This window comes from Pyrus communis, chromosome 3 (genome assembly GCF_041283825.1).
Source record: "Pyrus communis isolate YQ-2024b chromosome 3, ASM4128382v1, whole genome shotgun sequence".
Classification (NCBI taxonomy): Eukaryota; Viridiplantae; Streptophyta; class Magnoliopsida; order Rosales; family Rosaceae; genus Pyrus; species Pyrus communis.
Window position 1 is genome coordinate 11970110 of NC_142567.1, and position 12164 is coordinate 11982273.

The 12164-nt window shown below is 38.7% G+C and overlaps 2 protein-coding genes across 2 annotated transcripts; one reads left to right on the forward strand and one right to left on the reverse strand.

The window, feature by feature from the left end:
- Positions 1 to 269: 269 nt before the first annotated feature.
- Positions 270 to 7831, forward strand: LOC137716526 (nudix hydrolase 26, chloroplastic). The gene is made up of 5 exons (XM_088690242.1): positions 270 to 320; positions 1396 to 1488; positions 1996 to 2090; positions 7380 to 7494; positions 7584 to 7831. The coding sequence occupies exons 1-5, from the start codon at positions 312 to 314 to the stop codon at positions 7647 to 7649; spliced, it is 378 nt and encodes a 125-aa protein (XP_088546368.1). The 5' UTR covers positions 270 to 311; the 3' UTR covers positions 7650 to 7831.
- A 771-nt stretch (positions 7832 to 8602) lies between these two features.
- On the reverse strand, positions 8603 to 10368 carry LOC137716396 (UDP-Glycosyltransferase superfamily protein). The gene has a single exon (XM_068455841.2). It carries the CDS (start codon positions 10315 to 10317, stop codon positions 8821 to 8823), a length of 1497 nt encoding a protein of 498 aa, XP_068311942.2. The 5' UTR covers positions 10318 to 10368; the 3' UTR covers positions 8603 to 8820.
- Between the last annotated feature and the right edge of the window lie 1796 nt (positions 10369 to 12164).

Genomic DNA, 12164 nt, shown 5'->3' on the forward strand with positions numbered 1-12164 from the left:
CTTGCCCTCTTAAACTCACTAAATTTTCGCACCTTCCACTCCTCCGCCGGAAATCCATTATTTATACCAGATATAGACTCTTCTGTACACCTTCCCAATCTTCTTCTTCAGCGGCAATGGAAGCCCCTCCCCAAGGTTATAGAAGGAATGTTGGCATCTGCCTCGTCAATGATTCTAAGAAGGTCACTCCCCATCTCCCTTTATATTGTTCTACGTGTTTGTACATGCAACTTACTCAACTTGTTTGTATATGTTTGTTATCTCAATAGATTTTTGCTGCTTAGAGGTTAGATATTCCCAGTGCGTGGCAAATGCCTCAGGTAAACTTGATTACAGTTTTGGATTGAATGTTTAGGGTTTTGGTGATTTAATTGCTTTTAAATTTTACTTTTATGTGTTACTATATGATTCTAGGTGAACAATGCAATAAATAAGGAAGATCAATTCGTATGCATACAACAAACATATACATTTTGTTTAATCCGTTATCTTTTCATGTTCGATTCCTTAAATGGTTTTACTTGTATACATTTGTATAAGTTTTGCCGAGTTTCCATCAAATGTGCGCACACATATAATTTGAGCTATTTTGAGAATGTACTTGGAATTTTGAATTTAATTAGATAGAATTTGTGCACCCTCTCTTGTATATATTTTCTACAGAGGAAGGACTTTTGAATGACAATAAGTGTTTGCCTGTTCCACATTGTTGTGCTGCTTACCTGATACAGAAAATTTTATGCACATGCTGGAAAAGAGGAATCTTCAATTTGGAAGAAGATCCAGAAACATCAAATTGACAATTTTTTACACATATGATATCTGCATCCCTCTAACGTATCTTTTATGCTATGTGGATAAGGGAATTTAGACTCAGTTGTTAAAAATTCACTACAAGAAGACTAGGAATGAGCTGCTCAATCACTAAAAGCTACTAATATAACACTACAAACGCACTTCAAAGACAATAAACAAAGGACACGATATCATTTGAAGGTTCTCTCAAATGTATTGCGTCGAGTCATTTTCAAGTACTTCTGTCGATTTTTTTAGTGCATTCCTAACAAATGCAAGGTTAAAGATAAAGAATCCAAAAGGGAGGAGTGGTGGGGACTGGTAACCATTATAGGTCCAAACAAACATTGTTGAGTTCGGAAATTGTATTCGATATACAAACTAATACAAATATGCAGTGCCATGAGACTGTTTGAGACATGAATGAATCTCATATGCAATTATTACAAACTAGAATGTAGGGTGATTAGTGTTTAAGTACAGTTACTAGCTGCAGTCTTTACATGATTCTAATATCTTAGACAACTTTATTTCCTTTAGTGTGAGATTTTTTTATTTACCATTTACTGAAATAGGTTTATAAAAAATTGTTTTGGGAAGGGTGGTATTGATGAGGCTGAAGATCCAAGAAGTGCAGCCATCAGGGAAATAAGAGAAGAGACAGGAGTTAAATCAGCAGAAATTCTTGCAGAGGTACGACACTTGCTTTGCTTGTATTTCCCTTCATTGTTTCATTGTTTCAGGACATTTTTAAACTGCTTGAAGTAAATTTGTGAGTCTGCATTTCGCTGAAGAAAGAGTTGGGGAATGCAGAAGGATAAGCTGATAAATCTGTTTGTCTTTGCTGAAATTTTATTGATTATTTTCATTGGTTATCACTTGTCAGACACCAAATATTCTTCAATTATCTAGCCAAAAACCACATTTGATTCTCATTATTTATGCTTGGCCTAAATCGTAATCAACTATATTATTATATAAATAACAAAGAGAATGGCTGTGTCATGTTGGCATTTAGTGGTTCCTTCCTTTCTCATCGCAAGTTTTCTGCTTTGGTTACTTGATTAGCAGGGAATCAGTTTAAGCACCAGAAAAAATAGTAATCAGTCTTTTTATATTATCTGTTATGTTCGAACATTCTAGAGCCGACATTCTTTTCTCACTTGCGGAGTACCTTATTGTTTTCTAGATTTTTTCCAGGCACCTTATTGGTTAACTAATGATTTCCCACCAGAAGTTAGGGAAAAACTTCGGCATCAGTGGGGATCAGATTGGAAGGGCCAAGCACAGAAATGGTTAGTGTCGGTATACAGTGCCTTGCGTGTTGGGTAGGCTGCAACCTGTTTCGTCTATCATCTGAGTACAAAGTTCTATTCCAGATTATAACCTAATAGGCATGCCATCACCTTCTTTTAACGATCATTAGAAGTTTTATCATTTAAACTTGCTATCAATATACATAAATTTTGTATCGTTATGCTCATATTCACATTGACTTATTTACTGTTGAATTTTGTGAATGGTATATTCATCATAAGACAATCAGGTACAAGAGATAGCAATATATATGTGCTAGAGGGAAGAAAACAATACTACCTATCCCTCCTTGATTTACGTCTAAAGCTAACAAAAAAGAACAAATAAGACACATCCCTTGAATTAAGGGAATTGACAAGACAAATAAGACAAATTGAGGAAATTGACAACAAGAGACACATCCCTTGAATTAAGGGAATTGACAACACTATCTATCACCCTAAAATCCTTTGTACGGTGAACATGCAACCTAACCTAACCCTAGTTGCCATTCTTTCTTCCAATACTCCCCCTCAAGCTAGATCAAAGGGATTAATTGATCCAAGCTTGAACAAAAGACGTTGAAAATCAGCAGAGGGTAATCCTTTTGTGAAAATATCCGCAAGTTGATCATGACTGCGCGTGTAGTGAGTGTCGATCACCTTGGACTGAACTTGATTTCTGACGTAGTGACAATCAACTTCAATATGTTTAGTTCGCTCATGGAATACAGGATTCGATGCAATGTGTATCGCGGCCTGATTATCACAGTGTAGGGACATGGGTTGTTGATGAGGAAAACCTAAAGTCAACAAAAGGCTTTTGAGCCAAATAAGTTCACAAGCAGTGGACGCCATAGCACGATACTCTGCCTCTGCACTAGAGCGTGCAACAACACTTTGTTTCTTGCTTTTCCAGGTAACTAGGTTGCGTCCCACAAACGTACAAAACCCAGTGGTAGACTTGCGATCGAGAGAATTGCCTGCCCAGTCAGCATCGGTATAACCTGAGATCTGAGTGTGACTATTGTTGCGCATAAGAATTCCTCTACCAATGGAACCCTTAAGATAACGTAGCACACGATGAACAATCTTCAAATGATCCATGCTTGGAGAGTGCATAAACTGGCTAACAATGCTGACATCATATGATATATATGGATGTGTGATAGTCAGATAAATGAGTTTGCCAACCATTCTTTGATAGTAACTTAAATTGGGAACTGGATCACCGTGAGTTTTTAGCTTCAAGTTGCTATCCAAGGGGGTACGAGCAAGCTTGCAATCTGTCATTTTTGCTTTGCGTTGGTTGAGGAAGAAACCCTTGTGAGAGTGTGCCATCTCGATGCCCAGAAAGTATTTGAGAGTGCCAAGATCCTTGATAGCAAACTTGTTGTTGAGATACTGTTTAAGAGCATTAATCTCTGACATATTATCACCTGTCACAATTAGATCATCAACATAAATGAGTACAACTAGTTTACCCACTAAGCTGGAACGAACAAATAGGGAAGAATCCGCAATACTTCGACAAAAACCAACCCTTTCCAGAACATGACTGAGCTTGGCATACCATGCACGTGGACTTTGCTTGAGACCATAAATGGATTTATGGAGTTTGCACACCATTTCTGGATTGTTTGATTGAGGATGACCTGGGGGTAGCTTCATGTAAACCTCTTCTTCAAGTTCACCATGCAGGAAAGCATTTTTGACATCCATTTGAAAGAGAGGCCATGCATTGTTAATTGCAACCGACAACAATACTCTAACAGTGTTTATTTTTGCCACCGAAGCAAATGTCTCTTTATAATCGACGCCATAGGTTTGTGTAAAACCTCGAGCAACCAAGCGAGCCTTATTCCTTTCGATCGTGCCATCTGAATGAAACTTAGTTTTGTACACCCAACGACTCCCCACTGCCTTCTTTCCTTTTGGAAGTTTCACTATAGTCCATGTGTTATTTTCATGGAGGGCTTGAAGCTCCTCTGCCATAGCATTTCTCCATTCACTGTGAAGATTGGCTTCTTGAAAACTTTGAGGTTCTCGAGCTTCATTAATGGCACTTAGGAATGTAGCAAAAGAAGATGAGACTTTGCTATAATCAATAACATCAGTCACGGGATACCTGGCAGTGTAGGTCACATAATCATGCAACTTGGATGGAAGTTTCCTCTCTCGTGCAGGATTGCGACGAACTGTAGGAGATTGAACTACAGGTATTTGAACAACATCATGGTTGGAAGGATCACTGGAGGGTGCAGTGTGAATCTCCGATGAGGAAGGGTTTTCATCTTCAAGATGTTCCACCGAGTGAAGGTTAACATCATCCGGCACATGATCACTAGGAGTGCATGTTGCATCTTCTCCGTTTGGATATGGAAAAGGAAATAAGTCCATCAAATGCTCCCCCTGTCTAGAGTAATCCAGTGATTGTGAGAAGTAAGGAACATGTTCTTCAAATTTAACATCCCTTGAAACAACCATTTTTCTAGTTGTTGAATTATAGCACTTGTAACCTTTTTGGGTAGATGAATAACCTAGAAAGACACATTTGGCAGCCCTTGGGTCTAGCTTGTCACGATTTTGAGTTTGAATGTGAACAAAGCATGTACACCCAAAGACTCTCAAATGGGAAAAGTTGATCTTTCTATTTTTCAAGACCTCATAAGGTGATTTAAAATTCAACACTTTACTAGGCAATCTATTGATGAGATATGCCGCAGTAAGGACTCCTTGAGACCAAAACTTCTTAGGCACATTCATGTGAAACATAAGAGCTCTAGTCTTCTCAAGTAGATCTCTATTCTTCCTCTCGGCCACCCCATTTTGTTGAGGTGTTCCAACACAGCTTGTTTGGTGTAATATACCATGCGTGCTCAAGTAGTGTGACATGTTATGAGACATATATTCTGTGCCGTTATCTGATCGTAAAATATGAATTTTTGAAGCAAATTGGGTGGCCACAAGTCTATGAAAATCTTGAAAAACTTCCATCACTTCACTTTTAAATTTCAAAAGATACAACCAAGTAATCCTTGTGAAATCATCCACAAAAGTTACAAAATATTTGTATCCATCAAAAGACTCTATAGTTGGTCCCCAAACATCGGAATGCACGATTTCAAAAGGGTTACTAGCCCTAGACAAAGAGGAAGTAAATGGTAATCTAGTAAACTTAGAAAAATGACAAACATCACAAGGACTTGTAACTTTGCACATATTTGGGAACAAGGTGGATAGAACTTTTTCAGAAGGATGTGCTAGACGTTGGTGCCAAAGTTGTTGTTCTTGAGCTAAGCTTGAAGTGACTTGAAAAACCTTGGGAACTTGAATATGCTTGGAAAGATAGTAGAGACCATTTAAGAAAAATCCTTCACCAATCGTCTTCTTGGTGACTACATCCTGAAAGATCACATTTTTGGGAGAGAAAATGGCAAGACAATTTAATGAGTTTGTGATCTTGCTAACAGATAAAAGTTGAAAAGGGAATGAGGGAACATAAAGAGCCTCAGACTCGACATCACTTGAGATCAAATGTATTTTTCCTTTTCCCACAACCATAGCATTTTTTCCATTGGCAACTGACACTTGAGATGGAATAGAAAATTTTTCAAATTTATGCAAGTTTGTAGACTTGTTAATCATATGATCAGTGGCTCCAAAATCTATAATCCAATAATCATGCACATTACCAATGTTGAGAGCAGTTGAGAAGGAGTGTAAGATACCTGGGATGTCCCTTTGTACCACGCCTTCATTTCCAGCCAGGAAGCCAGCAAACTGTCCTAGTAGTGCAGTTTGATTGTTGTCACACTGATTTAGTGGTCCTTCACTATCTCCAAGACCTTGTTTCTGGTGAAGAAACATAGCAAACTCGTTGATCAGTGCAGCTGGATTAGTGGTGAACTTCAGTGCTCCATCAGAAGAAGTTGTGGCAACATGATTTGCCTTGTAAGAAGGGTTGTACGAGCCTTTCGAGACACCTTTGTTATCCCTAGGAAACTTTGGTTTTAACTCTGGATGAAGAATCCAGCATCGGTCTCTTGAGTGCCCACTAGCATCACAATGGCTACATTTTAAGCCAGTTTTCTTTCCTTTGTAGCCTCTCTCCTCACCAAGTTTTTGGTTAGAGAAGTAAGCCCTAGCTTCTGGTATATTTGCCTTCATGTCCAAGGTCATGGCTTTCCTTCGAACCTCTTCTCTTTGAATTGTGGCACACACACTTGAAAAAGAAGGCAGGTCGGGATTCATGAGGATATGGCTTCGAAGATCTTCGAATTCAGGGCTCAGGCTTGCTAGAAGTTGGAATATTTTGTCTTCCTCGGCTCTTTTAGTTAGCACAGCAACGTCGATGGTGTGTGGTCGATACACATTCAGCTCGTTCCACATAGTGGTCAGCTTTCCAAGATGTTGCACAAATGGCTTCCCTTCCTGTTGCAAACCAGCAATGTCCTTCTTTAACTGAAACACTCTAGCCGCATTGTTCTGATTTCCATACATTTCCTTGAGATTTTTCCAAAGAGTCATGGAGGATTCAGCATAGCTAAAAATTTCTGCAATCTTACGATCCATGGAATTGAGTAGCCACGACATGACCAACTGGTCTTTGCATAGCCAAGCATCATACTCCGGGGAGGTAGTCTCAGGCATTGGAATAGCACCATTAACATAACCAAGCTTTGATTGTCCTCCCAGAGCAAAAGAAACTGCTCTCTCCCATGGAAGATAGTTAAACTCATTTAGCAAGACAGAACTAAGACGTTGATTTGGGTTGATATCAATATCTGAGTGTGGTGATGGTGGAGTAGCATGAAGGCCGTCTCCTTCCAAATTTACTAAGCTTTCTTCAGCCATGATTGAAGGACAAGAAGCTCACAAATCTCTCAAGAGAACACCACAGAGACAGGCCGGTTAGGGTCACTGCTCTGATACCATGTTGAATTTTGTGAATGGTATATTCATCATAAGACAATCAGGTACAAGAGATAGCAATATATATGTGCTAGAGGGAAGAAAACAAGACTACCTATTCCCTCCTTGATTTACGTCTAAAGCTAACAAAAAAGAACAAATAAGACACATCCCTTGAATTAAGGGAATTGACAAGACAAATAAGACAAATTGAGGAAATTGACAACAAGAGACACATCCCTTGAATTAAGGGAATTGACAACACTATCTATCACCCTAAAATCCTTTGTACGGTGAACATGCAACCTAACCTAACCCTAGTTGCCATTCTTTCTTCCAATATTTACAGAATTGCATGCATGTTGAATTTCACAGGTTTCTTCTTAAGTTCACTGGGAAGGATGACGAAATCAATCTTTTAGGCGATGGAAGTGAAAATCCTGGGTTTGGGGAGTGGTCATGGATGTCAACAGAACAAGTAGTTGATCTTGTACGTTAACCTTGCCATACACATTTGTTTGAATTGCTTTTTACACAGTCATAGTATTTAACATGTATTCTTTCTTCTAAATCGTGCAGACTATGGATTTTAAGAAGCCTGTTTATAAGGAAGTTCTTGCAGCGTTCACACCTCATCTTCCGTAGCCTTCGGTTAGTGATGGTGAATGCTTCATTGGGTGCTGATGGAATAGTGACAAGGGCTCGTAATAGAATGATTTGAGTACTGTTTTTCCTCAAGTATTCATTGTTGATCGTTTCATGTTACTGTATGGGCAGGAAAAGAAGGAAAATGGTATTAGTTGCTGCTCGGCATCCCGTCTAATAAGAATTAAGCAACATTTTTTAATTTAATTTTACATAGTCCTGAAACCAGGAGTTATAGAATGCGTTCTTGAAATGAGTACTGTTTTTCCTCAAGTATTCATTGTTGATCGTTTCATGTTACTGTATGGGCAGGAAAAGAAGGAAAATGGTATTAGTTGCTGCTCGGCATCCCATCTGATAAGAATTAAGCAACATTTTTTAATTTAATTTTACATAGTCCTGAAACCAGGAGTTATAGAATGCGTTCTTGAAACTTCATTTTTATCTCATGCTCACATGATTAGAAATGAGGATATCCAAGGTGAATTAGAAATAGCCGAAATTGAAGATAAGATGAGAGAGAATCAGTTAACGTGATTTGGACATGTGAAATGAAGACTTGCAGATGCTTCGATTAGAAGATGCGATTACGAAACAGAGGCTCAAGGCCAAAGTGGGTAGTGAAAGACCTAGGAAGACTTGTAAAAAGACTCTAAGAAAACACTTGGACTACTTGAATCTAACAGAAGAAATGGCACAAAACTGAATGCAATAACGTTATATGATTCATATAGTCGGCCCCACTTTGTGGGATAAGGCTATTGTCGTCGTTGTTTGTTTATACTAGCAAAATGCATAGAGGAAGTACCACCACTTGTTTCCTCGATAAAAGTGAGCTTGTTTTTCTTATTCAAGCGATATTGTTATTAATTTAATCTAAATTAAGGGAATGGGGATTTGAATTTGCGTGTAAAAGTAGAGCACACCTCTTGGCATCCCATGTAACAAGCAAATTGTAAATTTGTAACTAGTAATCCATTCACCGTAGCAACATTCAAATACAGTAAAATCACTTGCAATAAAAATACTTCACAGGCTCCTCATAGCATCCGACTACCTCCGAACGACGCCTTGAAAATGTAGACTCGTTGTTCATGCCAACAGATTCGACAAAGCCATTTGTAAGCCCCATTTCAAGCACAAGAAGCAATATAGACTCGTTCATGCCATCCTACCGATTCACCTTCTGAAGTATATGTTGTACATGTTTTGTAACAATATCTGCAACAATCTCAGGAGAGAACCTTTTGATCATGTATTCTCTTGCTTTTTTCCCTTTTACCTTGGCTTCCTCGACATTATTCACCACGTGCCTCATTAGAACACGAAGCTTGCTAACCGAAGGTTCTGCCCAGAGATGTCCTCTGAAGGGCCCTTCCATTACTTCACTCATCCTGTCCACCGGCAATGGATAGCTATTCTCCGCAGTCAGATACTCCGTAGGCCCAGACCAATTTGTGGCAATCACGGGCAACGACATTGCCATCGCTTCCACGAGGGGTCTTCCCCACCCTTCCCCCCTTGATGGAAGAACAAATGCATCAGCTGCCTTGTACACTCGCGGCAAATCAGTTTGAGCTATGTGAGTGTCCATCACATAAACTGGAGCCCAACCGGTCACTGGCATTTCAATTCCAGATTTCTCCACAAACTCGACTATCTTATTCCCAAAATCTCTATCAGAGTGATAAGGATTTGTCAAAAGATACAAAGCAACGCCATCTGCTTCACTGAACTCTTCCAAATATGATTTCAACAACACATCCCATCCTTTCCTGTACTCCCACTTAAACACACTCATAAACACAAATTTCTTCTTCGTTTCCAAATCCTGCGTTGCCTTACCCATAATCAACTTCCCTACAGACGCAAGATTCAACGGCTCATACGCAAGCGGATCAAAGAACTTAACATCAATAGGCTGCACAATTTTCACAACCTTAGAAGGATCAACCCCGCTTTGTACAAAACTCGACACATGAAACTGCGTAGGAACCCAAACATAATCCATCCGATTACAGCGCTTCACATGCTCCGCGTTCACTCTATCGGTTTCAAACATGGTCCGTCCAATGACGGACTTGAACTTTTGGTAAGCAGCTGGTGGGCAAGGCACTGTTTCGAACAATGGCGGGTTCCAAGCACCGGGCTCACTGTGACAAATAACCACAGTGTCCTTCATACTACATCGTGTGTTGTAAAGCCCAATTGCCAATTTCCTGACATATTCAGGCAACCCCTCCCAGAATTCCAAGGATTCCTGATCACCGTGTTGCTCGATAGCCATTCGAAAAATCGGGTTTTTCGAGTGTTGGTAAAGGGATAAAATGTAAGACCAAGCTTCTGAACTGTACCCACCACCTGAAAGGAAAGGAGCCATCCATAGAAGACAGTTGGGGGGCTTGGGAGTGGGATTTATCGGCTGGGTTTGTTGGGGTTTTTTAATTGGATGAAGAAAGCCGAACAGGTTTTGGACAATGGTGGTGGGGTGTGACGAGAATGTGTGCTTTAGGAGTTGGGTTTTGAGGAAGTTTGTTTTGGGGAAATTGAAGGAGATTGTAAGGACGAGAATTAGGATGGATGATAAGTAGAATGCATAGGGTTTCAATTTCAGTGTTCGATTGGCTTGTGGTCGGTTAATGGGTTGTTGGTTTTCGCGCGAATTCATTACGCGGCGGGGGAGAGAGGAGGAACTTGGTGGCCGACTCCGAGAGCCTGTTTATAATCGAAATGGTTTATATGTAAATCAAATGTAAAGATCTATCTCTACCAAAAAAAAAAAAAAAAAAAAAAATTGTAGCAATAGTTCCTCAATTTTAATCTAATTGAAGCATTGATCTCTCAACTTTATTCTAATTAGAGCAATGGTCTCTTAATTAAAAATCCATGATCATTGGTCTCTTAACTCATCAAAATGTGCAGCTATGGTCTTTTTTGTCACATCTGTTAAAACTTCTGTCAAAATGAATCACGTACATTGAGAATGAATTAAGAGGCAAATATGGGAAACTTAATGAGAAATTGTAGAAATAGTCCCTCAATTTTAACCAAATTAGAGATATGGTCTCTCAACTTTAACTCAATTGAAGCAATGGTCCAAACTTTAGCCTGATTGTAGCAATGATTCTTCTAACATTAATCGTTCTGACAGAGTTAACAAAAATGACCATAACCAGACGTTTTGTGGAGTTAACAGACAAATGGTCATGGATTTTTAGTTGAGGGACCATTGCTCCAATAGGGTTAAGGGTGAGGGACCATTACTACAATTTCCTCATAAAAAATAAATTAAAATTAAGATCATTTAGCCAATTAATTGAAGTAAATAGATAACTGCATGTTTTGTGGAGTTAAAGGACAAATGATCATGGATTTTTAGTTGAGGGACCATTGCTCCAATAGGGTTAAAGTTGAGGGACACTACAATTTCCTCATAAAAAATAAATTAAAATTCAGATCATTTAGCCAATTACTTGTAGTAAATAGATAAATGATTTGCAATGGTTTTGCCGAATAATGTCGTCGATGATCTTTAGAGAGTGATATATAATATTAACAATACCGATCATAAGCTCGAAGTGACACACCCTAACCCCAATAACACACGTTACGAGATCGTAATGTGCTGGCCAACACTAAATTGACTATATGACCCCATCTAGAGCTGACATCACAAGCCAATTCAATGATGAAACCATCGCAAGATAATCATGATGTGTAAGACTTTGAACCAAAAGAATTTCATTAAACAATAAAATCTAAAGCTACTACAAAAATAGTTATCATCCTCCCTACTTGGGGACACAAATTATCTTGGGTTTAACCCTGTTATTAATCACATCACACCACAGCAGCTATAAGTTTCACACAACAGTAAATACAACAGAGTGCAGTGCTATGCATATTCAAAAGTACGATCACGCAACAAATATTACAATTAAGATAAAACTACAGTAAAGGAGCCATCACCTAAAATCCAAAGGATGAAAGCCTCACAACCAAGCCGACTCGTCCCCACCGGTATTCTCCTTAATCTCGTTATGTCCTGATGGGGTCGATAAAATAAAACATGAGTGAATCAATTTTATCATAGTTATAAAATTATCATTAAGCATAAGACCCCTGTTTTGAAAACACACACACACACACACACACACACACACACACATATATATATATTGAAAACTATATAATATAATACTACCATAACAATAAAATCTCATTCATTAATATCAATGAAAAATCATCAAGTTTAAGTTCAGATAGCATACCCTTCATCAATCAAACATGCTAACGTCCACTAACGTAAGTATAGCAAGCAGAATACACACACACACACACACACACACTAGCATCAACTAGTTAATCTCAATACCAGTAATACTCATTAACCCTAGCGTCCAATAGGACAATATAACCTGCAAACAAATCTACGACCGAAGATAGCTATACAACTCATCACATGATGACTATGTGGTGAAAATAGATCACAAATGATCACAAATAGATCACAAA